At 43.2% G+C, this 26,818-nt stretch overlaps 1 protein-coding gene and 1 long non-coding RNA gene across 3 annotated transcripts in view; one reads left to right on the top strand and one right to left on the bottom strand.

Moving 5' to 3' along the window:
* Positions 1-272: 272 nt before the first annotated feature.
* Positions 273-4,824, bottom strand: LOC149982506 (uncharacterized). The gene is made up of 2 exons (XR_016497192.1): positions 4,522-4,824; positions 273-2,507 (listed from the first exon to the last, which is right to left on the bottom strand). It is a non-coding gene; the product is annotated as an uncharacterized LOC149982506 (long non-coding RNA).
* Positions 3,960-26,818, top strand: part of LOC110527676 (serine/threonine-protein kinase 4) — a 71,930-nt gene continuing 49,071 nt past the window's right edge. The window contains exons 1-3 of one of the 2 annotated variants that reach the window (XM_021609113.3): positions 3,989-4,306; positions 23,031-23,111; positions 25,682-25,817. In XM_021609113.3, coding sequence (XP_021464788.1) covers positions 25,813-25,817 — 5 coding nt within the window. In that variant the 5' untranslated portion in view covers positions 3,989-4,306; positions 23,031-23,111; positions 25,682-25,812. Of the gene's footprint in view, positions 4,307-23,030; positions 23,112-25,681; positions 25,818-26,818 lie in introns of both variants that reach the window. The other variant, XM_021609112.3, reaches the window with a different exon arrangement.

Here is a 26,818-nt window from a genome sequence, read left to right as displayed (position 1 = left end):
TGAGGGGCAAGCTGCTGAAGCAAGTTGTCAAATCTGGAAACGGACATCCGAAAGTATTGAAAATGTGTTTCCTTGTCAATGCTTCGCATAGGTTGGACAAGAGATGTGTATTCTCCATATTCCCCTCTTGTAGTGTTCAGTGGATGAACTCTCCATTTTATCAGTTTCTTCTGCTTCTTATTCTCCTGAGTAATAAGAGTGTCACGGGCGTCCTCCTCTTCATCTGAAGAGGAGAGGCGAGAAGGATCGGAGGACCAAAATGCGGCGTGGTATGTGTTCATTATGAAATTTAATAAAGAGAACACTGAAACACACTATACAAAACCTATAAACTAAATAACGACCGTGAAGCTAATGAGAACTGTGCTGACACAAGCAATCAACATAGACAATCACCCACAAACAAACAGTGAAACCCAGGCTACCTAAGTATGATTCTCAATCAGAGACAACTAATGACACCTGCCTCTGATTGAGAACCATACTAGGCCGAAACATACAAATCCCCAAATCATAGAAAAACAAAGATAGACTGCCCACCCCAACTCACGCCCTGACCATACTAAATAAATACAAAACAAAGGAAATAAAGGTCAGAACATGACAAAGAGCAGTTCACGCTCTTGCTGTTAAAGCTCTAGTTATTGCAATTCAAAAAGAGATGTTTGCTTCTGCGACTAAAAAGTAGATTCGTAAAGCATAGAAGACCAGACTAGCCTGACAGGCATACGACACCGGATCCGGAAGTTCAAACGTTGTCACTAGCTAGAGTCAAAAAGTGTGCTTTGGCCCCTCCTGCTTGGTATGCTAGTCTGACTCCCCAAGCCCTCTAGTGGATATACACTATACAAGACTGACTTCCTCTCAACAGAGTCCACACCCCAAAAAACAGACTTCACCCATAGATCAATGGAGTGGAGCTTTTAGCTGCCTTTAACGTGTCCCGGTTCCAGGGACGTGCAAAGCTGTCATCAAAGCAAAGGGTGGCTACTTTGAAGAATCTAAAATCTAAAATATGTTTTGATTTGTTTAACAATTTTTTGGTTGTTCCAAAGAAAAGGAGAGCTATTGTATGTACCCACTGCATTCCTGGGTGATATTATTTTGAGAGTGGGACAAAGCTTGTAAAGTGTTTTTACTCATGCTTTTAAAAATGTACCTCTGCTTTTCCCCCCCCCCCATCTCTGTGTTTCTGTACATGATTTTTATAATCGTTATTATCCTTTCCTGTTCACAACATAGGACTGAGCCACTGATGTTACCTGCATGATCAGATGACAGGCAGACAGGTTCTCATGCATGTTGACTGGCAACAGGTGTTTTTATAGCATGACAAGTCTACTGCAGAACTATACTGAACAAAAATATAAACGCAACCATTTCAAAGATTTTACTGAGTTACAGTTCATGTGAGGAAATCAGTCAGATAATCTTGGCAAAGGAGAAATGCTCACTAACAGGAATGTAAACAAATCTGTGCACAACATTTGAGAGAAATAAGCTTTCTGCGCATGGACAATTTCTGGGATCTTTTATTTCAGCTCATGAAACATGGGACCAACACATGTTGTGTTTATATTTTTGTTCAGTGTTTGTGGTACCACCCATTGTGGAATAGTTTCCATACAGCAGATAATGCAGCTTATACTTCACGAGAGATGGACTTACATGAAGTGCTGTTCCTCAAACTAAGAATAGGTCTCATTTAACACAGTTTTACTCTTGTTTAAACAACATTCTAACCTGATAGGGCAATATGATCCTGTTGATAAAGACTCTTTTATGGGGAGTTTCAGCCTGGATTTGAACTGGTCAAAACTTTATCTATTTAAGTTAAGACCATGGGAGATATGAGCTCAGTTTAAGAGCACGGAATAGATATGCACGAATAGAAAGCCAAATATATGTTTTTTTACTGTGTAGATACAACCAACCCCCTCTGGATCACCCTTCCATGGATCTTTTCTTCATTCATATTGGGGTTGATTTTTCAAGCAATTGTATGTGTACAGAGAGAACTTGAATGTAAATAATAATCCAGTCATCTCACTTCATTAAATGTCACTCACCATAAGGTCATGTTAAATTGTTGATGCTTTTCATAACCTATTGGACATACAAAAGTGGGATTTTATGTTATTCACTCAAGAATACTAATTTTACTAAAATGTTTGTGCATTTTACAATTGAATGTATGTACAAGAAACAGCTTGCCCTGGCAACCTTCAGGGTGGCATTGAAAAGTCTGACATGGAATATATACCCTAACCTGTGATCTGTGTAAGACGCAATATCTAATGAGAAATTGTCAGTTGTAACCCATTAGGTTGAGGCTTTCAGCCCGAGATGGTTGGCCATGGAATAAAAAATAAGTTGGTGTGCTTTTGCACCCCTTTTAGGTCTTCACAAATATCCATCCCATGTCCAGTCATACTCGTGGTCTCAGCGTGTGTCCGTCAACATCAGTCCATCTCAGTTGCGGTGTTCAAATCGAGGTCCTCACGTGTCTGTGAATCACAACATTAAAGACCATGAGTTATGACAGCATTTCCACAAATTGAGCCATAGACAATACAACTTAAGCATTGTTGAAATTGTGTTTTACACTGTCTACAGTGTGTGAATGATAGAATAATCCTATCACAGCTGTAGATCCGTTTGTGTGTGGTCACTTAGGCCTTCACATCAACCAGTACTGGGACCCTTGGGATGAGTGTGTATAAGCTTGTACTTAATAAAAATCATAGCCTATTGTCGTAATTCGGCAGGTTGATTGTTTAAGTCAGGTGTTAGAGCTGGGCTGGAACAAAACGTTTAACACACACTCATGCTCTTCAGGACTTCCTGCAATGACAACTGACCAAAGCAGGAGAATAGTGTTCCAGGTTGAAACAGCTAACCTAGTTGAAAGGTGATAAGACTCAGGCACACCCATTGGTTCTGGAATAGAGAATGTTCAAATAAGGTTTGCAATTAGGCATCAATAACATGACAGTAATTCTACCTCAAAAACAAGTGTGAATAACAACTTACAACCCACCATACCATGTAGGACTAAATCAGGTTACATAGTATAGTTACAAGGGAAGGCTAATGATCTGCTGTCCAGAGGGTAACAGCAAACGTATCAATTGTCCCGAGTGGTGCAGCTGTCAGGCGCTGCATCTCAGTGCTAGAGGCGTCAATACTGACACTGGTTTGACTTCAGGCTGTATCACAACCGGCCGTAATTTGGAATCCCATAGGGCAGCGCACTTTTGGCCCAGCGTCGCCCAGGTTAGACCGTCATCGTAAATAAGAATGTGCTCTTAACTGACTTGCCTAGTTAAATAAAAGGTTAAATCAAATCAATAAAAATCAATCCCTGAAATCTAAAAAATCAGACTAAAATACACCTAACCATCAAGAACACGTAGCCCTAGTTACCTAGCAAGTAAGACTGGTGGTTTATAAAAGCCAAATAAAACGTAACTTGTTTTTATGAATTTCTTATTCATTTAAATGGCTAGACAAATAGAAAGCTAATGTTAGCTAGTTATATAAGAAATGTAATTCACATAATTGTCCATTTAAATAACTTTAGCCAATTTAGCTAACATTAGATAGTTAATCCAGAGATTCTTACTTTTTGCCTATATTCGGCAGACACATCCAGATTATCATGACCCTGATGAGTGACATGACGCTTGAGACAGGCATTTGTAGTTCTGTATGATAGCTACATTAGCAGCTAATTAGCTTTTCATTTTTGGGGGGGCTAAATACAGGCGAATATATTGATAAACGTCACCTTTAACGATAGACATTTACATGGTTATCAAAACGTAAGCCTACGCGAAACACTTTTATTTGAAGTGTTTCTAAAATCTACAATGCCGTGATAAAATGAATGGTAGAAAAACGATTATAACCATTTCCGTGTTTGAACGGTAGGTTTTATGGGTATTATGATTCATGCTGTGGTAGGCTATTCTCTTTGGCCCCCCTCATTCCGCGCCCAGTCTCAAAACGCTCTTCCTGGTTTTAACTGAATGTCAAGACACTTGGCTACAAATTGTCAAAAAAGTCAAAAGCAGCCTAGTCAGAGGAGGATGGAGCAACGAATGAGATGCCAGTAGTTTAAGGAAAATTTCAGATTTTGGAAACTTGGCTTTACACAATGAAACACGAATGAGAAGCTGAGAGACAACTGTAAAACATTCAGAAACGCGTATCATCGCAGCTGGCTAGCTTTACAGAAGTGAACTATCTTGAAGAAAACAATGGAGAACAAGGACAAAGTACAAATGAGGACACACCCACGCAGGTAATGAATCCGTACAACCTAGTTAAATTGTCTGCAGAAGTTTGTTTCTCCAGTTTGAATATTAGCCTGATCGTGTTGGGGTTAATATAAGCTAGCTAAGCGAAACATAGCTAGCTAGCATTTTACAGCGGAGAGACACTACCAAGCTCCAACGTTATCAACTAACTGTCTACATGCTTGGTAGTTAGTTATCTGTTACTGCTAGTGTAACATACCTGTTATTGCACCACATAGATATATTTGTAGGAAGATAGTTTGAAATGGCACAACATTGCCTGGCTCCAGATCTGATTGTGTCGTCTTGCCAACTCCTATCATTCCGCACCTATGGTTGGAGATGGTAAGACAGGACTGGGGAACACTGGGTCAACACTTGCTCTTCCCTGATGCCTACTGTCAACTGAAAATGGTGTTAACTACCTACTGTACATAAGCTAGCTAATAGCTATACAATGTTGACAAACGACTAACCTAACAGCAGAAATGCATCTAGCATTTGATTTGGCACGCTGGGGGCTATGAAACAACGGAGCCCGATTCATTTTCAATTAAAAGAAGGGACGTGGGCGGAAACCATTGGGCGATGCAAGCATGGGCGAAAAAGTGGACCAAAGTTGTTCTCCGCGACATCGCGTTGCTATTGACCAATGGAAGCTCACTATAGTTTCCAGCACCTACTAGATTGACTGTTGATACCTAACACTACATAGCGTGCTTGCTAGTACCGACATGAGGGCGAAATTAGCTTGGCTATCCATTTAGTGGATCACTGCTGTAATGTAGCAGGAGTGACAAGGGACACAACCACATAGGCCAACATTATTGGACACATAACTGACGATATACAGTGCCTTCAGAAAGTATTCATACCCCTTGACTTATTCCAAAATAAATTTGCGTTATGGATTAAATCGATTTTTTTCTCTCACCCATCTACACACAATACCCAATAATGACAAAGTAAAAAAAGTATATTTCAAGGCCGTTACTGACACAGAGTGCTGCTGCCTATATACTGACTCGAATCATTGGCCACTTAATATATAGATCACTAGTCACTTTAATATCTTACATTACTCATCTCATATGTACACTACCGTTCAAATGTTTGGGGTCACTTAGAAATGTCCTTGTTTTTGAAAGAAAAGCACATGTTTTGTTTTGTCCGCTAAAATAACATCAAATTGATTAGAAATACAGTGTAGACATTGTAAATGTTGTAAATTACCATTGTAGCTGGAAACGGCAGATTTTTATTTTTGATGGAATATCTACATAGGCGTACTGTGGCACTTTATCAGCAACGATCACTCCTGTGTTCCAATGGCATGTTGTGTTAGCTAATCCAAGTTTATAATTTTAAAAGGCTAATTGATCATTAGAAAACCCTTTTGCAATTGTTAGCACAACTGAAAACTGTTGTCCTGAATAAAGAACCAATAGAACTGACCTTCTTTAGACAAGTTGAGTATCTGGAACATCAGCATTTGTGGGTTTGATTACAGGTTCAAAATGGCCAGAAACAAATAACTTTCTTCTAAAACTCGTCAGTCTATTCTTGTTCTGAGAAATGAAGGCTATTCCATATAAGAAATTGTCAAGAAACTGAATATACTCCCTTCACAGAACAGCGCAAACAGTCTCTAACCATAATAGAAAGAGGAGTGGGAGGCCCTGGTGCACAACTGAGCAAGAGGACAAGTACATTAGACTGTCTAGTTTGAGAAACAGACACCTCACAAGTCCTCAACTGCCAGCTTCATTAAATAGTACCCGCAAAACACCAATCTCAATGTCAACAGTAAAGAAGCGACTCCGGGATGCTGCCCTTCTAGGCAGAGTTTCTCTGTCCAGTGTCTGTTCTTTTGCCCATCTTAATCTTTTATTTTTATTAGCCAGTCTGAGATATGGCTTTTTCTTTGCAATGCTGCCTAGAAGGCCAGTGTAACAGTATAACTTTAGACCGTCCCCTCGCGCGAACCAGGGACCCTCTGCACACATCAACAACAGTCACCCTCGAAGCATCGTTACCCATCGCTCCACAAAAGCCGCGGCCCTTGCAGAGCAAGACTACTACTTCAAGGTCTCAGAGCAAGTGACGTCACCGATTGAAACGCTATTTAGCGCGCACCGCTAACTAAGCTAGCCTTTTCACATCCGTTACACTCACCCCCCTTTTGACCTTCCTCCTTTTCTGCAGCAACCAGTGATCCGGGTCAACAGCATCAATGTAACAGTATAACTTTAGACCGTCCCCTCGCCCATACCCAGGCGCGAACCAGGGACCCTCTGCACACATCAACGACTGACACCCACGAAGCATCGTTACCCATCGCTCCACAAAAGCCGCGGAGAGCAAGGGGAACTACTACTTCAAGGTCTCAGAGCAAGTGACGTCACCGATTGAAATGCTATTGAGCGCGCACCGCTAACTAAGCTAGCCGTTTCACATCCGTTACACCAGCATCCCAGAGTCACCTCTTCACTGTTGACAGCGAGACTGGTGTTTTGCGGGTACATATACCGCCACTTCGTCAGACTCGTTAAAGGAAAAGTATTCCTCCAGTATGGGATGAGTAATTGCTGTCCTGATATCTAGAAGCTCTTTTCGGTCATAAAACATGGTGGCAGAAACATTATGTACAAAATAAGTTACAAATAACTCACAAACACACACACAGTAGCACAATTGGTGGTTAGGGCATCGTAAAACAGCAGCCGTCTCCTCTGGCGCCTTTACTCCTTCTCTGTTCTTCTTTGCAAGGTAATGGATTCTGATGTTGCTGTCCTGTTGATTACAGCCTCGAGTCTTCTTGGGTATGACGCTACAAGCTTGGCATAAATGTATTTGGGGAGTTTCTCCCACTCGTCTCTGCAGAAACTCTCAAGCTCTGTCAGGTTGGATGGGGAGCTTTGCTGCACAGCTATTTTCAGGTATCTCCAGAGTAGAGGTCGACCGATTATGATTTTTCAACGCCGATACCGATTATTGGAGGACCAAAAAAGCCGATACTGATTAATCGGCCTATTTATTTATTTATTTGTAATAATGACAATTACAACAGTACTGAATGAACACTTATTTGAACTTAAAATAGTACATCAATAAAATAAATTTAGCCTCAAATACATAATGAAACCTGTTCAATTTGGTTGAAATAATGCAAAAACAAAGTGTCGAAGAAAGTAATATGTTGCAATATGCAGTATGTGCCATGTAAAAACGTGTGCCATGTAAAATATGTGCCATGTAAAAAAAGCTAACGTTTAAGTTCCTTGCTCAGAACATGAGAACATACAAAAGTTGGTGGTTCCTTTTAACATGAGACTTCAATATTCCAAGGTAAGAGGTTTTAGGTTGTAGTTAATATAGTACACTTAAACAACACAATGTAACTCCAAGTCAATCACACTTCTGTGAAATCAAACTGTCCACTTAGGAAGCAACACTGATTGACAATACATTTCACATGCTGTTGTGCAAATGGTTAGACAACAGGTGGAAATTATAGGCAATTAGCAAGACACCCCCAATAAAGGCGTGGTCCTGCAGGTGGTAACCACAGACCACTTCTCAGTTCCTATGCTTCCTGGCTGATGTTTTGGTCACTTTTGAAAGCTGGCGGTGCTTTCACTCTAGTGGTAGCATGAGACGGAGTCTACAACCCACACAAGTGGCTCAGGTAGTGCAGCTCATCCAGGATGGCACATCAATGCGAGCTGTGGCAAGAAGGTTTGCTGTGTTTGTCAGCGTAGTGTCCAGAGCATGGAGCGTGTTGCTACCAGGAGACAGGCCAGTACATCAGGAGACATGGAGGAGGCCGTAGGGGGGCAACAACCCAGCAGCAGGACCGCTACCACCGCCTTTGTGCAAGGAGGAGCAGGAGGAGCACTGCCAGAGCCCTGCAAAATGACCTCCAGCAGGCCACAAATGTGCATGTGTCTGCTCAAACGGTCAGAAACAGACTCCATGAGGGTGGTATGAGGGCCCAATGTCCACAGGTGGTTGTTGTGCTTACAGCCCAACACCGTGCAGGACGTTTGGCATTTGCCAGAGAACACCAAGATTGGCAAATTTGCCACTGGCTCCCTGTGCTCTTCACAGATGAAAGCAGGTTCACACTGAGCACGTGACAGACGTGACAGAGTCTGGGGACGCCGTGGAGAACGTTCTGCTGCCTGCAACATCCTCCAGCATGACCGGTTTGGCGGTGGGTCAGTCATGGTGTGGGGTGGCATTTCTTTGGGGGGCCGCACAGCCCTCCATGTGCTCGCCAGAGGTAGCCTGACTGCCATTAGGTACCGAGATGAGATCCTCAGACCCCTTGTGAGACCATATGCTGGTGCGGTTGGCCCTGGGTTCTTCCCAATGCAAGACAATGCTAGACCTCAAGTGGCTGGAGTGTGTCAGCAGTTCCTGCAAGAGGAATGCATTGATGCTATGGACTGGCCTGCCCCTTCCCCAGACCTGAATCCAATTGATCACATCTGGGACATCATGTCTCACTCCATCCACCAACGCCACGCCACGTTGCACCACAGACTGTCCAGGAGTTGGCGGATGCTTTAGTCCAGGTCTGGGAGGAGATCCCTCAGGAGACCATCCGCCACCTCATCAGGAGCATGCCCAGGCGTTGTTAATGAGGTCATACAGGCACGTGGAGGCCACACACACTACTGAGCCTCATTTTGACTTGTTTTAAGGACATTACATCAAAGTTGGATCAGCCTATAGTGTGGTTTTCCACTTTAATTTTGAGTGTCACTCCAAATCCAGACCTCCATGGGTTGATACATTTGATTTCCATTGATCATTTTTGTGTGATTTTGTTGTCAGCACATTCAACTATGTAAAGAAAAAAGTATTTAATAAGAATATTTCATTCATTCAGATCTAGGATGTGTTATTTTAGTGTCCCTTTTATTTTTTTGAGCAGTGTATTTATAGGACTATTTCTCTCTCCACCATTTGTATTTCATATACCTTTGACTATTGGATGTTATTGTAGGCACTATAGTATTGCCAGTGTAACAGTATAGCTTCTGTCCCTCTCCTCGCCCCTACCAGGGCTCGAACCAGGAACACATCAATAACAGCCACACTCGAAGCAGCGTTACCCATCGCTCCACAAAATCCGCGGCCCTTGCAGCGCAAGGGGAATAACTACTCCAAATCTAAACGCGAGTGACGTTTGAAAAGGTATTAGCGCACACCCAGCTAACTAGCTAGCTATTTCACATTGGTTACACCAGCCATTAGGCTGATAGGCTTGAAGTCATAAACAGCGCTGTGCTTGCGAAGAGCTGATGGCAAAATGAACTAAGGTGCTGTTTGAATGGATGATTACAGGCCTGCTTCTGCTGCTCAGTCAGACCGCTCTATCAAATCAGACTTTATATATACAGTGGGGCAAAAAAGTATTTGGTCAGCCACCAATTGTGTAAGTTCTCCCACTTAAAAAGATGAGAGGCCTGTAATTTTCATCATAGGTACACTTCAACAATGACAGACAAAATTAGAAAAAAAATCCAGAAAATCACATTGTAGGATTTTAATGAATTTATTTGCAAATTATGGTGGAAAATAAGTATTTGGTCACCTACAAACAAGCAAGATTTCTGGCTCTCACAGACCTGTAACTTCTTCTTTAAGAGGCTCCTCTGTCCTCCACTCGTTACCTGTATCAATGGCACATGTTGGAACTTGTTATCAGTATAAAAGACACCTGTCCACAACCTCAAACAGTCACACTCCAAACTCCACTATGGCCAAGACCAAAGAGCTGTCAAAGGACACCAGAAAATAATTGTAGACTTGCACCAGGCTGGGAAGACTGCATCTGCAATAGGTAAGCAGCCTGGTTTGAAGAAATCAACTGTGGGAGCAATTATTAGGAAATGGAAGACATACAAGACCATTGATAATCTCCCTCGATCTGGGGCTCCACGCAAGATCTCGCCCCGTGGGGTCAAAATGATCACAGGTAAGTATTTGGTCAATAACAAAAGTTTCTCTCAATACTTTGTTATATACCCTTTGTTGGCAATGACAGAGGTCAAACGTTTTCTGTAAGTCTTCACAAGGTTTTCACAGACTGTTGCTGGTATTTTGGCCCATTCCTCCATGCAGACCTCCTCTAGAGCAGTGAAGTTTTGGGGCTGTTGCTGGGCAACATGGACTTTCAACTCCCTCCAAAGATTTTCTATGGGCTTGGGATCTGGAGACTGGCTAGGCCACTCCAGGACCTTGAAATGCTTCTTACGAAGCCACTCCGTTGCCCGGGCGGTGTGTTTGGGATCATTGTCATGCTGAAAGACCCAGCCACGTTTCATCTTCAATGCCCTTGCTGATGGAAGGAGGTTTTCACTCAAAATCTGAGTCACCTCTTCACTGTTGACAGCGAGACTGGTGTTTTGCGGGTACATATACCGCCACTTCGTCAGACTCGTTAAAGGAAAAGTATTCCTCCAGTATGGGATGAGTAATTGCTGTCCTGATATCTAGAAGCTCTTTTCGGTCATAAAACATGGTGGCAGAAACATTATGTACAAAATAAGTTACAAATAACTCACAAACACACACACAGTAGCACAATTGGTGGTTAGGGCATCGTAAAACAGCAGCCGTCTCCTCTGGCGCCTTTACTCCTTCTCTGTTCTTCTTTGCAAGGTAATGGATTCTGATGTTGCTGTCCTGTTGATTACAGCCTCGAGTCTTCTTGGGTATGACGCTACAAGCTTGGCATAAATGTATTTGGGGAGTTTCTCCCACTCGTCTCTGCAGAAACTCTCAAGCTCTGTCAGGTTGGATGGGGAGCTTTGCTGCACAGCTATTTTCAGGTATCTCCAGAGTAGAGGTCGACCGATTATGATTTTTCAACGCCGATACCGATTATTGGAGGACCAAAAAAGCCGATACTGATTAATCGGCCTATTTATTTATTTATTTGTAATAATGACAATTACAACAGTACTGAATGAACACTTATTTGAACTTAAAATAGTACATCAATAAAATAAATTTAGCCTCAAATACATAATGAAACCTGTTCAATTTGGTTGAAATAATGCAAAAACAAAGTGTCGAAGAAAGTAATATGTTGCAATATGCAGTATGTGCCATGTAAAAACGTGTGCCATGTAAAATATGTGCCATGTAAAAAAAGCTAACGTTTAAGTTCCTTGCTCAGAACATGAGAACATACAAAAGTTGGTGGTTCCTTTTAACATGAGACTTCAATATTCCAAGGTAAGAGGTTTTAGGTTGTAGTTAATATAGTACACTTAAACAACACAATGTAACTCCAAGTCAATCACACTTCTGTGAAATCAAACTGTCCACTTAGGAAGCAACACTGATTGACAATACATTTCACATGCTGTTGTGCAAATGGTTAGACAACAGGTGGAAATTATAGGCAATTAGCAAGACACCCCCAATAAAGGCGTGGTCCTGCAGGTGGTAACCACAGACCACTTCTCAGTTCCTATGCTTCCTGGCTGATGTTTTGGTCACTTTTGAAAGCTGGCGGTGCTTTCACTCTAGTGGTAGCATGAGACGGAGTCTACAACCCACACAAGTGGCTCAGGTAGTGCAGCTCATCCAGGATGGCACATCAATGCGAGCTGTGGCAAGAAGGTTTGCTGTGTTTGTCAGCGTAGTGTCCAGAGCATGGAGCGTGTTGCTACCAGGAGACAGGCCAGTACATCAGGAGACATGGAGGAGGCCGTAGGGGGGCAACAACCCAGCAGCAGGACCGCTACCACCGCCTTTGTGCAAGGAGGAGCAGGAGGAGCACTGCCAGAGCCCTGCAAAATGACCTCCAGCAGGCCACAAATGTGCATGTGTCTGCTCAAACGGTCAGAAACAGACTCCATGAGGGTGGTATGAGGGCCCAATGTCCACAGGTGGTTGTTGTGCTTACAGCCCAACACCGTGCAGGACGTTTGGCATTTGCCAGAGAACACCAAGATTGGCAAATTTGCCACTGGCTCCCTGTGCTCTTCACAGATGAAAGCAGGTTCACACTGAGCACGTGACAGACGTGACAGAGTCTGGGGACGCCGTGGAGAACGTTCTGCTGCCTGCAACATCCTCCAGCATGACCGGTTTGGCGGTGGGTCAGTCATGGTGTGGGGTGGCATTTCTTTGGGGGGCCGCACAGCCCTCCATGTGCTCGCCAGAGGTAGCCTGACTGCCATTAGGTACCGAGATGAGATCCTCAGACCCCTTGTGAGACCATATGCTGGTGCGGTTGGCCCTGGGTTCTTCCCAATGCAAGACAATGCTAGACCTCAAGTGGCTGGAGTGTGTCAGCAGTTCCTGCAAGAGGAATGCATTGATGCTATGGACTGGCCTGCCCCTTCCCCAGACCTGAATCCAATTGATCACATCTGGGACATCATGTCTCACTCCATCCACCAACGCCACGCCACGTTGCACCACAGACTGTCCAGGAGTTGGCGGATGCTTTAGTCCAGGTCTGGGAGGAGATCCCTCAGGAGACCATCCGCCACCTCATCAGGAGCATGCCCAGGCGTTGTTAATGAGGTCATACAGGCACGTGGAGGCCACACACACTACTGAGCCTCATTTTGACTTGTTTTAAGGACATTACATCAAAGTTGGATCAGCCTATAGTGTGGTTTTCCACTTTAATTTTGAGTGTCACTCCAAATCCAGACCTCCATGGGTTGATACATTTGATTTCCATTGATCATTTTTGTGTGATTTTGTTGTCAGCACATTCAACTATGTAAAGAAAAAAGTATTTAATAAGAATATTTCATTCATTCAGATCTAGGATGTGTTATTTTAGTGTCCCTTTTATTTTTTTGAGCAGTGTATTTATAGGACTATTTCTCTCTCCACCATTTGTATTTCATATACCTTTGACTATTGGATGTTATTGTAGGCACTATAGTATTGCCAGTGTAACAGTATAGCTTCTGTCCCTCTCCTCGCCCCTACCAGGGCTCGAACCAGGAACACATCAATAACAGCCACACTCGAAGCAGCGTTACCCATCGCTCCACAAAATCCGCGGCCCTTGCAGCGCAAGGGGAATAACTACTCCAAATCTAAACGCGAGTGACGTTTGAAAAGGTATTAGCGCACACCCAGCTAACTAGCTAGCTATTTCACATTGGTTACACCAGCCATTAGGCTGATAGGCTTGAAGTCATAAACAGCGCTGTGCTTGCGAAGAGCTGATGGCAAAATGAACTAAGGTGCTGTTTGAATGGATGATTACAGGCCTGCTTCTGCTGCTCAGTCAGACCGCTCTATCAAATCAGACTTTATATATACAGTGGGGCAAAAAAGTATTTGGTCAGCCACCAATTGTGTAAGTTCTCCCACTTAAAAAGATGAGAGGCCTGTAATTTTCATCATAGGTACACTTCAACAATGACAGACAAAATTAGAAAAAAAATCCAGAAAATCACATTGTAGGATTTTAATGAATTTATTTGCAAATTATGGTGGAAAATAAGTATTTGGTCACCTACAAACAAGCAAGATTTCTGGCTCTCACAGACCTGTAACTTCTTCTTTAAGAGGCTCCTCTGTCCTCCACTCGTTACCTGTATCAATGGCACATGTTGGAACTTGTTATCAGTATAAAAGACACCTGTCCACAACCTCAAACAGTCACACTCCAAACTCCACTATGGCCAAGACCAAAGAGCTGTCAAAGGACACCAGAAAATAATTGTAGACTTGCACCAGGCTGGGAAGACTGCATCTGCAATAGGTAAGCAGCCTGGTTTGAAGAAATCAACTGTGGGAGCAATTATTAGGAAATGGAAGACATACAAGACCATTGATAATCTCCCTCGATCTGGGGCTCCACGCAAGATCTCGCCCCGTGGGGTCAAAATGATCACAGGTAAGTATTTGGTCAATAACAAAAGTTTCTCTCAATACTTTGTTATATACCCTTTGTTGGCAATGACAGAGGTCAAACGTTTTCTGTAAGTCTTCACAAGGTTTTCACAGACTGTTGCTGGTATTTTGGCCCATTCCTCCATGCAGACCTCCTCTAGAGCAGTGAAGTTTTGGGGCTGTTGCTGGGCAACATGGACTTTCAACTCCCTCCAAAGATTTTCTATGGGCTTGGGATCTGGAGACTGGCTAGGCCACTCCAGGACCTTGAAATGCTTCTTACGAAGCCACTCCGTTGCCCGGGCGGTGTGTTTGGGATCATTGTCATGCTGAAAGACCCAGCCACGTTTCATCTTCAATGCCCTTGCTGATGGAAGGAGGTTTTCACTCAAAATCTCACGATACATGGCCCCATTCATTCTTTCCTTTACACGGATGTCGTCCTGGTCCCTTTGCAGAAAAACAGCCCAAAAGCATGATGTTTCCACCCCCATGCTTCACAGTAGGTATGGTGTTCTTTGGATGCAACTCAGCATTCTTTGTCCTCCAAACACGACGAGTTGAGTTTTTACCAAAAAGTTATATTTTGGTTTCATCTGACCATCTGACATTCTCCCAATCTTCTTCTGGATCATCCAAATGCTCTCTAGCAAACTTCAGACGGGCCTGGACATGTACTGGCTTAAGCAGGGGGACATGTCTGGCACTGCAGGATTTGAGTCCCTGGCGGCGTAGTGTGTTACTGATGGTAGGCTTTGTTACTTTGGTCCCAGCTCTCTGCAGGTCATTCACTAGGTGTGGTTCTGGAATTTTTGCTCACCGTTCTTGTGATCATTTTGACCCCACGGGGCGAGATCTTGCGTGGAGCCCCAGATCGAGGGAGATTATCAATGGTCTTGTATGTCTTCCATTTCCTAATAATTGCTCCCACAGTTGATTTCTTCAAACCAGGCTGCTTACCTATTGCAGATGCAGTCTTCCCAGCCTGGTGCAAGTCTACAATTATTTTCTGGTGTCCTTTGACAGCTCTTTGGTCTTGGCCATAGTGGAGTTTGGAGTGTGACTGTTTGAGGTTGTGGACAGGTGTCTTTTATACTGATAACAAGTTCCAACATGTGCCATTGATACAGGTAACGAGTGGAGGACAGAGGAGCCTCTTAAAGAAGAAGTTACAGTTCTGTGAGAGCCAGAAATCTTGCTTGTTTGTAGGTGACCAAATACTTATTTTCCACCATAATTTGCAAATAAATTCATTAAAAATCCTACAATGTGATTATTTATTTATTTTTTCTAATTTTGTCTGTCATAGGTGAAGTGTACCTATGATGAAAATTACAGGCCTCTCATCTTTTTAAGTGGGAGAACTTGCACAATTGGTGGCTGACTAAATACTTTTTTGCCCCACTGTAGGACTCGTTTTACTGTGGATATAGATACTTTTGTACCTGTTTCCTCCAGCATCTTCACAAGGTCCTTTGCTGTTGTTCAGGGATTGATTTGCACTTTTCGCAACAAAGTTCATCTCTAGGAGCCAGAACGTGTCTCCTTCCTGAGCGGTATGACGGCTGTGTGGTCCCATGGTGTTTGTACTTGCGTACTATTGTTTGTACAGTTGAACGTGGTACCTTGGCATTTGGAAATTGCTCCCAAGGATGAACCAGACTTGTGGAGGTCTTGGCTGATTTATTTTGTTTTTCCCATTATGTCAATACATCCACAAGTACACCTCCAATTGACTCAAATTATGTCAATTAGCCTATCAGATGCTTCTAAAGCCATGACATCATTTTATGGAATTTCCCAACCTGTTTAAAGGCACAGTCAACTTAGTGAATGTAAACTTCTGACCCACTGGAATTGTGATACAGTTAATTTATAAGTGAAATAATCTGTCTGTAAACAATCGTTTGAAAAATTACATCTACAAAACTATAGTTTGTTAATGGGAAATTTGTGGAGTCGTTGAAAAACGAGTTTTAATGAATCCCACTTAAGTGTATTCCGACTTCAACTGTATTTGTCAGCCTCCCAGATCAGGAATGCTACATTCGCTTCTTTGTTCCCCGCACAGCAGGCGTACCTGTTGCTGCTGAACAAGAAGACAGAAGGCAACGTAGGTGACAAAGAAGAGGAAGGGAAGGGGGACTCCAAGCTAGGCTGTAAGGATTGTCTCCTCTTCCTAGTATCCTGATGTCTAATGTTCAATTGCTGGAAAATAAACTTTGAACTCTGAGAAAGTCTTCAATCGATGAAGGACTTCAGGGAATGCTATGTCTTTGTTTTTACAGAGACAGATCTTACGGACGAAACGCTCAACTCTGCTATTCTACCAGACTGCTTTTTCATTTGACGTATGGATCAAACGGTGGCTTCTGCTAAGACTGGGAGGTCCGAAGTATGTTTCCTCATCAACAATTCCTGCTGTACCAAAGTTGAAAGTATCTCAAGCTCTTGTCCTCCCGACCTGGAGTTTCTGATGCAAAAATGCCGACCCGACTATACTGTATGCCGAGTTCATTCACGTGTGTTATTACATACCTGCAAAAGCATACACCGAGGCGGCACTCAACAAACTGAACAAGATCGTTAGCCAGCAAGAATCCTCTCACCCGGAAGCAGTCTATTGTCGTGGATGACTTTAACCAGGCACGTTTAAAGCCCATTTTTCCAAAAATATTACCAACATGTATCCTGGCCCACAAGAGGTACCGTCATGCTGGATCATGTACAGTATATACAAACATCTGTGATGCGTACAAAGCATCCCCCACTTTGGCCAATCAAATCACGTCTGTGTTCCTACTCCCGCCCTACAAGCAGCAACTCAAGAGGGAGCAACCAACACAGAGAATAGCGAGGTGCTGGGTAGAGGAGGCAGACTTGTTGCTGTGGGATTGTTTTGAAAATACTGATTGGAATATGTTCAAAGATTCATCCACTCAGGACTCATTCATCAACATCTTCAGTCACAGGCTTCATTAGGAAATGTGTTGATGTTATTGTGGGCACAACAATCTGGACATACCCCAACCAAAATCCCTGGATGAACCAGGCCTCCAGTGTCCGGTCTGGAGCTTGAAGCCAGCTCGAAGCCATGAGCTATGCTTGTCGGCTACTGTGTTAGCAACTTAGTGTTGCCAAAAGCCCTGGTCTGTACAAGAATGCTTATGCAAATTACGATAGCCCCCCCCCCCCCATAAAAAAAATAATGTGCTCAAAAATGTGTTTATAATCAAGTTCAATCCCCACGGTGAGTTATTATTTTAAAGTTTGCTACAAATCGAGACGTGTAATTATAGTGATCCATTTTGACTAGTACAATTATTGTCACACAGACCGATCACGGTCCGGCAGGCTACAAGGAGGCTCGCCCTTGTGCACGCTCTTTGCAAGTGCACCTAAGGGGGTGTGGTGTGCTGTCAACGAGCCTGTCAAGTGCTGCGTCAACGAGCCAGTCAAGTGGAGATTTATGGGCTGAACCAATGTCTATGGGGCTGACATGGTTTTAATGTCTATGGGCTGACGGAGAATGACAGTGCGGAGAATGGTGATGTAATGGGCTCTCACTGTTTGAATTATCTATTTAGTATGCGATTAAAATGTAATCCATTTAGAATTCAATTTATTTATGATGACGTTGCAGTTTCACAAATGATATACTAAAATCATAAAAAAATACAGAATTGAGATGAAATAATTGTTATTTATGTATATGTATGTATATGTGTGTATGTATGTATGTGTGTGTGTGTGTGTGTGTGTGTGTGTGTGTGTTAGTCCACTTTATTCTGAGGTAATTCAATCTAGCCAAACTGAGTTGTGATCAGTTGTTGTGATGGTAGCCCATTAACTTTTTATTTTCAGGTGGAAGGATCATGGTCATATGATGTCTAGACTAGATAGATAGGGAGTCTAATCTTTATTTTCTTTCTGGTAGTCAGTTGTAATTCTGATTGTCATGCTTAATATTTACAGTCCGTGTTGTATTACAATGTTGACCTGGTAAGGCTGAGCTTTGAAATGAACCTTCTGCTGCAAAAGCTTAACAGTTGGCTAGCATCTGGTTCATAGACATTAAAACAAGGTTGACTTTCTCTGGCAGAATGAAAACGACTGCATCGACCGTGATCCTTTGCTAGTTACGGCCACTTTCACCATGATCCTTAGCAAAAACATTGTTGGTGCCATTCAGCCCCATTCAGTAATATGGCGTGCTTCAAATTCAAATACTTACGGCTTCATGCACCATCTGGAGTTTAAGACAGCGCTCACCTCATCCACGTATTCCTATCACTATCTACTAGTTTTAATGTCTATGGGATGAGCGGAGATATCCATACCATGCTGAGAGACCTACTGTAGCATTCAATGTCATCAGAAAGAACTCTGACTCAGTAGCGCACAATGTGTACAAGGCAAGCAGGAACGAGCTCTGCAAACCCATTATAGGGATGCAAAAAGACCTCAGACTCAAACTTGAGTTGATGTTCGACAACTGACTCGGCATGTGGCAAGGACTACAGATTATCATGGGCAAATGCAAATCCAGCTGTCTGGTGCCTACCGACGCCTCCCTCCCAGACGAGCTCAACACATTCTATGCTCGATTCGAGACAGATTTATTTTTTTATAAAGCCCTTCTTACATCAGCTGATATCTCAAAGTGCTGTACAGAAACCCAGCCTAAAATCCCAAACAGCAAGCAATGCAGGTGTAGAAGCACAGTGGCTAGGAAAAACTCCCCTAGAAAGGCCAGAACCTAAGAAGAAACCTAGAGAGGAACCAGGGGTGGGCAGTCCTCTTCTGGCTGGGCCAAGATGTTCAAATGTTCATAGATGACCAGCAGGGTCAAATAATAATAATCACAGTGGTTGTTGAGGGTGCAACAGGTCAGCACCTCAGGAGTAAATGTACGTTGGCTTTTCATAGCCGATCATTCAGAGTATCTCTACCGCTCTTGCGGTCTCGAGAGAGTTGAAAACAGCAGGTCTGGGACAGGCAGCACGTCCGGTGAACAGGTCAGGGTTCCATAGCCGCAGACAGAACAGTTTAAACTGGAGCAGCAGCATGGACAGGGGACAGCAAGGAGTCATCACGCCAGGTAGTCCTGAGGCATGGTCCTCCAAGAGAAAGAAGGAGAATTAGCGAGAGCATACTTAAATTCACGCAGGGCACAGGACACCGGATAAGACAGGATAAATACTCCAAATATAACAGACTGACCCTAGCCCCCTACACAAACTACTGCAGCATAAATACTGGAGACTGAGACAGGAGGGGTCGGGAGACACTGTGGCCCCATCCGACGATACCCCCAGACAGGGCCAAATAGGCAGGATATAATCCCACCCACTTTGCCAAAGCACAGCCTCCACACCACTAAAGGGATATCTTCAACCACCAACTTACCATCCTGAGACTAGGCAGAGTACAGCCCACAAAGATCTCCACCACGGAACAACCCAAGGGGTGGCCAACCTAGACAGGAAGATCACGTCAGTGACTCAACCCAATCAAGTGACGCATCCCTCCTAGGGACAGCATGGAAGAGCACCAGTAAGCCAGTGACTCAGCCCCTGTAATAGGGTTAGAGGCAGAGAATCCCAGTGAAGACAGTGGAACCAGCCAGGCAGAGACAGCAAGGGCGGTTCGTTGCTCCAGTGCCTTTCCATTCACCGTCACACTCCTGGGCCAGACTACACTCAATCATAGGACCTACTGAAGAGATGAGTCTTCAATAAAGATTTAAAGGTTGAGACCGAGTCTGCGTCTATCACATGGGTAGGCAGACCATTCCATAAAAATGGAGCTCTATAGGAGAAAGCCCTGCCTCCAGCTGTTTGCTTAGAAATTCTAGGGACAATTAGGAGGCCTGCGTCTTGTGACTGTAGCGTACGTGTAGGTATGTACGGCAGGACCAAATTGGAATGATCGGTAGGAGCAAGCCCATGTAATGCTTTGTAGGTTAGCAGTAAAACCTTGAAATCAGCCCTTGCCTCAACAGAAAGTCAGTGTAGAGAGGCTAGCACTGGAGTAATATGATCATAATTTTTGGTTCTAGTCAAGATTCTAGCAGCCGTGTTTAGCACTAACTGAAGTTTATTTAGTGCTTTATCCAGGTAGCCGGAAAGCAGAGCATTGCAGTAGTCTAACCTAGAGGTTACAAAAGCATGGATACATTTTTCTGCATCATTTTTGGACAAAGTTTCAGATTTTTGCAATGTTATGTAGATGGAAAAAGCTGTTCTTGAAACAGTCTTGATATTTTCGTCAAAAGAGATCGCCGAGGTCCTTCACAGTTTTATTTGAGACGACTGTACAACTGTCAAGATTAATTGTCAGATTCAACAGAAGATCTATTTGTTTCTTTGGACCTAGAACTAGCATCTCTGTTTTGTCCAAGTTTAAAAGTAGAACATTTGCAGCCATCCACTTCCTTATGTCTGAGACACAGGCTTCCAGCGAGGGCAATTTTGTGTTTCATTGAAATGTACAGCTGTGTGTCATCCGCATAGCAGTGAAAGTTAACATCATGTTTCCGAATTACATCACCAAAAGGTAAAATACACAGCTCAAAAAAATAAAGGGAACACTAAAATAACATATCCTAGATCTGAAAGAATAAAATATTCTTATTAAATACTTTTTTCTTTACATAGTTGAATGTGCTGACAACGAAATCACACAAAAATGATCAATGGAAATCAAATTTATCAACCCATGGAGGTCTGGATTTGGAGTCACACTCAAAATTAAAGTGGAAAACCACACTACAGGCTGATCCAACTTTGATGTAATGTCCTTAAAACAAGTCAAAATGAGGCTCAGTAGTGTGTGTGGCCTCCACGTGCCTGTATGACCTCCCTACAACGCCTGGGCATGCTCCGGAAAACTTTTAATTGAATACTCACAAAGCCGCTGGCCCAGATGGCATCCCTGACGCGTGTGTGCTGACGTCTTCTTGGACATCTTTAACCTTTCCCTGTCCCAGGCTGTAGTCCACACCTGCTTCAAGGAAACCACCAATGAAAAACAAGATGACATGCCCAAATGACCATTGCCCCTTCTCACTCACCCCAGTCATAATGAAGTGCTTTGAGAGGCTGGTCATTTCCCACATCAAGTCCAGCATGCCAGGCAAACTGGACCTGCTATAATTTGCCTGTCGCTCCAACAGATCCATGGAAGATGCCATTTTTATCGCTGTTCACACTGCCATAACACATCCGGACATGAGGAACACCTATGTGAGAATGCTGTTCATTGACTACTGTTCAGTATTCAACATTGTTGTTCCCTCCAAGCTCAGAATCCTTGGTCTGGACACCGCCCTCTATAACGATCCTGGACTTCCTGACGGGCAGACCACAGGCTGTGAGGATTGGCAACAACACCTCCTCCCCACTGACTCTTAACATAGGGGCCCCCCAGTGGTGTGTCCTCCCTCCGATCCAAACGGTCCCAGATGTGCTAAATGGGATTGAGATCCGGGCTCTTCGCTGGCCATGGCAGAACTCTGACATTCCTGTTTTGCAGGAAATCACGCACAGAACGAGCAGTATGGCTGGTGGCATTGTCATGCTGGCGGGTCATGTCAGGATGAGCCTGCAGGAAGGGTACCACATGAGGGAGGAGGATGTCTTCCCTGTAACGCACAGCGTGTGACACACCACCCCAGACCATGACGGACCCTCCAGCTCCAAATCGATCCCACTCTAGAGTACAGGCCTCGGTGTAACGCTCATTCCTTCGACGATAAACACGAGTCCGACCATCACCCCTGGTGAGACTAAACTGCAACTTGTCATTGAAGAGCACTTTTTGCCAGTCCTGTCTGGTCCAGCGACGGTGGGATTGTACCCATAGGCGACGTTGTTGCTGGTGATGTATGGTGAGGACCTGTCTTACAACAGGCCTACAAGCCCTCAGTCCAGCCTCTCTCAGCCTGTTGCGGACAGTCTGAGCACTGATGGAGGAATTGTGTGTTTTTTGTGTAACCAAGGCAGTTATTATTGCCATCATGTACCTGTCCCACAGGTGTGATGTTTGGATGTACCTATCCTGTGCAGGTGTTATGCGTGGTCTGCCACTGCGAGGATGATCAGCTTTGCCTCCTTGTAGTGCTGTCTTAGGCATCTCACAGTATGGACATTGCAATTTATTGCCCTGGCCACATCTGCAGTCCTCATGCCTCCTTGCAGCATGCCTAAGGCACGTTCACGCAGAGGAGCAGGGACCCTGGGCATCTTTCTTTTGGTGAGTCAATAGAAAGGCTTCTTTAGTGTCCTAAGTTTTCATAACTGTGACCTTAATTGCCTACCTGTTGGTAAGCTGTTAGTCTTAACTTCCGTTCCACAGGTGCATGTTCATACATGTTTTATGGTTCATTGAGGAAGCATGGGAAACAGTGTTTAAACTCTTTACAATGAAGAGCTGTGAAGTTATTTGGATTTTTACAAATTGTCTTTGAAAGACAGGGTCCTAAAAAGGGATGTTTCTTTTTTTTGCTGAGTTTACACACACACACACACACACACACATACATTCAGGCAACACACCCATCACAGCTGCTGCTACCGGACTCTTATTATGATTGCAAAATTAACACTTTCCCTCCAATCCCCCCTTGCCAAAAACACATGTAAATGAATTGTTCCTTCCGGTATTATACTTATGATAAAATGTTTAATCTATTTATACTGAGCCATTTACTTTGTATCTTTTATTTATTGTTGTTGCTTTGTCGAGGAGGAACCTGCAAGTAAGCATTTCATTGGAACACCATGTGTATCCTGTACATATGACTAATAACAATTTTAAACTTTCTCCACTCTACAGGCAGCTAAAGAAGCTCAGTGAAGACAGTTTAACCAAGCAGCCAGAGGAAGTCTTTGATGTGCTAGAGAAACTTGGCGAAGGGTGAGTCCTGGACGGGTTTTGTTATGGACAGTTGGGGCTGAAATGCCATGTTTCAGTTCTGAGAAGCACCGCTATCTCTCTCTGACTTACATTAGACTCAAGGAAGAAGAGCAACATAACACCACGTCATACGTGTCACTCATGCATTAAGCCGCTTCCTTGTTTCTTGTTACTCAACTTTGTTAGTGTCTGTGATTAACATGCCCTCTTGTGTTGCGTCATGAATGACAGCTGATCGGTGTATGAGTAAGTTGTGCTGCACGAGTCACAGTACTGCTCCTTACTGATGTTAGGTTCTAATTTTCAGAGTAAAAACTCTACGGACACTGTGAAAGCGCAACGGAGTTTATTCTTCCAATAGGATCAAAACACCTGCATTAGACACACATTTTCACACAAATATTGATATTTAACCCTTTCTCCTAGGCTGAGTCTCCTCCTGCCCATCTGAACAAACATGGTATCTTTACTGCTAGGCATGAAACTAAGTAATACGGCCATAAACTTTTCTTTCTCCCTTAACGTGACCTGGCCTCGACCCCCTTCATCACTAATCCATGGCTCTCTGCCCTTATTAATGCCTGCCACGTGATCGCTTCCCTGCACTCAGCACATTCCAAGTTTAATTTCACACACTATATACCTTCCTCCTACAGATAACCATTCACTTCTGGTGTCGACCCTCTAAACCTAAGCTCTCCCTCAGTGACATGAAGACGGATATTTCATATTCTCAGAACCCAACTGTCCCTCTTGAACAATACCTTCCTACTGTTCAACTTACAGTTGAAGTCGGAAGTTTACATACACTTTGGTTAGAGTTATTAAAACTAGTTTTTCAACCACTCCACAAATTTCTTGTTAACAAACTATAGTTTTGGCAAGTCTGTTAGTACATCTACTTTGTGCATGACACAAGTAATTTTTCCAACAATTGTTTACAGACAGATTATTTCACTTATAATTCACTGTATCACAATTCCAGTGGGTCAGAAGTTTACATACACTAAGTTGACTGTGCCTTTAAACAGGTTGGAAAATTCCATAAAATGTCATGGCTTTAGAAGCTTCTAAAAGGCTAATTGACATGATTTTGAGTCAATTGGAGGTGTACCTGTGGATGTATTTCAAGGCCTACCTTCAAACTCAGTGCCTCTTTGCTTGACATCATTGGAAAATTAAAAGAAATCAGCCAAGACCTCAGAAAAAACATTGTAGACCTCCACAAGTCTGGTTCTTTCTTGGGAGCAATTTCCAAATGCCTGAAGGTACCATGTTCATCTGTACAAACAATAGTACGCAAATATAAACACCATGGGACCACACAGTCGTCATACCGCTCAGGAAGGAGATGTGTTCTTTGTTGCAAATAGTACAAATCAATCCCAGAACAACAGAAAATAACCTTGTGAAGATGCTGGAGGAAAAGGGTACAATAGTATCTATATCCACAGTAAAACGAGTCCTATATTGACGTAACCTGAAAGGCTGCTCAGCAAGGAAGAAGCCACTGCTCCAAAACCGCCATAAAAAAGCCAGACTACGGTTTGCAACTGCACATGGGGACAAAGATCATACTTTTTTGAGAAATGTCCTTGGGTGTGATGAAACTAAAATAGAACTGTTTGGCCATAATGACCATTGTTATGTTTGGAGGAAAAAGGGGGAGGCTTGCAAGCCAAAGAACACCATCCCAACCGTGAAGTACGGGAGTGGTAGCGTCATGTTGTGGGGGTGCATTGCTGCAGGAGGGACTGGTGCACTTCACAAAATAGATGGCATCATGAGGGAGAAAATAGATGGCATCAATTGTGGATATATTGAAGCAACATCTCAAGACAACAGTCAGGAAGTTAAAACTTGGTTGCGAATGGGTCTTCCAAATGGACAATGACCCCAAGCATACTTTCAAAGTTTTGGCAAAATGGATTAAGGACAACAAAGTCAAGGTATTGGAGTGGCCATCACAAAGCCCAGACCTCAATCCTATAGAACATTTGTGCGCAGAACTGAAAAAGCTTGTGCGAGCAAGGAGGCCTACAAACCTGACTCAGTTGCACCAGCTCTGTCAGGAGGAATGGGCCAAAATTCACCCAACTTATTGTGGGAAGCTTGTGGAAGGCTACCTGAAACGTTTGACCCAATTTAAACAGTTTAAAGGCAATGCTACCAAATACTAATTGAGTGTATGTAAACTTCTGACCCACAGGGAATGTGGTGAAATAAATAAAAGCTGAAATAAATTATTCTCTCTACTATTATTCTGATATTTCACATTCTTAAAATAAAGTGGCGATCATAACTGACCTAAGACAGGGAATTTTAAATGTCAGGAATTGTGAAAAACTTACATTTAAACTTAGCCAAATAGTTTAAATGTATTTGGCTAAGGTGTATGTAAACTTCTGACTTCAACTGTAAATAAACTTGTAAATTACTTGTAAATGGACAAACAATGATAATAAAACATGAACACAAAATTAACATAACATTCACAGTGAGGTTTACATTCTCAGAGACTTATGGCCTCTGTTCTATGATCACACACATCTTATTTCCATCTCTCATAGAACACTGATAATAACGTGTCCACTGGATCCGTTGACTTCTCCCAGTTCAACATTCTCCTTCTGGTTCCTAAGAGAGTTATAGCACAAGACTTGCAACGCAACGAGAAACACAAAACATAACGGTATTAACAATGTGGTAAGCTATGCATAATTATATATGCATGCAAACCCAAAGTTTAATAACAATTCTCATTCTCTATTCACCTGACTATGCCTTCAGAATACTTTTCTGCTGAGTTCGGCAAAAATGAAAGCCCTAAAAAGCCGCCTTATGCTTTGGCCCGGTCTTCCCCGTTAGACCACTGGATCCAAGAGGTGTTCACAAGCCAAGTTATTCTCACTTTGCTCCCCACCTCCTTCTTTGCCACCTGATAGGCACCTTACCTGAGACAAGTGCTTAACTCTAATCAACGCTATATCCTCTTCAGGTAACTCGGCACTGTATAGACTTTTTTATTTATTTTACCTTTATTTAATTAGGCAAGTCAGTTAAGAACAAATTCTTATTTTCAATGACTGCCTAGGAACAGTGGGTTAACTGCCTGTTCTGGAGCAGAACAACAGATTTGTACCTTGTCAGCTCTGGGATTCGAACTTGCAACCTTTCGGTTACTAGTCCAATGCTCTAACCACTAGGCTACCCTGCCGACTTTCACATCTATGCCTCCAAAATGTTGTTTAGAGTACGATTACCCCAACATCTATCCTTTTCATGTGATGCCTTAACCAATACAGCAGCTAACCCAACTATGATGTTTAAAGTAGCTAGTCTCTAGTCTCTCTCTTTAGCTCCGCTTCCTCTGTCATGGTGTTTTCAAGCTCACCCATTATTCAGCTGAACCTTACATCTCGTGAGAACTATGCATCCACTGAGGAGAGACATGACGATCTTCACCGCTGCAGGTGCTATAAGGAGTACTGTGTGTGGACCAGACCAACGCTGTCCCAACACCCCCACCTGGTGTGTACAATCAATCTCCAGAATTCAGCCCGTGCCCTCGGTTATCTCCTGCTCCTCATGTGCTGCTTTCACCTGAGGATATACACACTGCGATGCATGGGTTACGTCCTGACAACATACATAGACTCCCCCCTTATGGCCAAATCACTCATTGGTCTCCCAATTACCAGCTACCA

The sequence above is a fragment of the Oncorhynchus mykiss genome, chromosome 7 (genome assembly GCF_057628025.1).
Source record: "Oncorhynchus mykiss isolate SJ-2025 chromosome 7, ASM5762802v1, whole genome shotgun sequence".
NCBI classification, from domain to species: Eukaryota; Metazoa; Chordata; class Actinopteri; order Salmoniformes; family Salmonidae; genus Oncorhynchus; species Oncorhynchus mykiss.
Note: the sequence above shows the minus strand (reverse complement) of the source record. Positions and strands in the feature narration are given on the sequence as shown.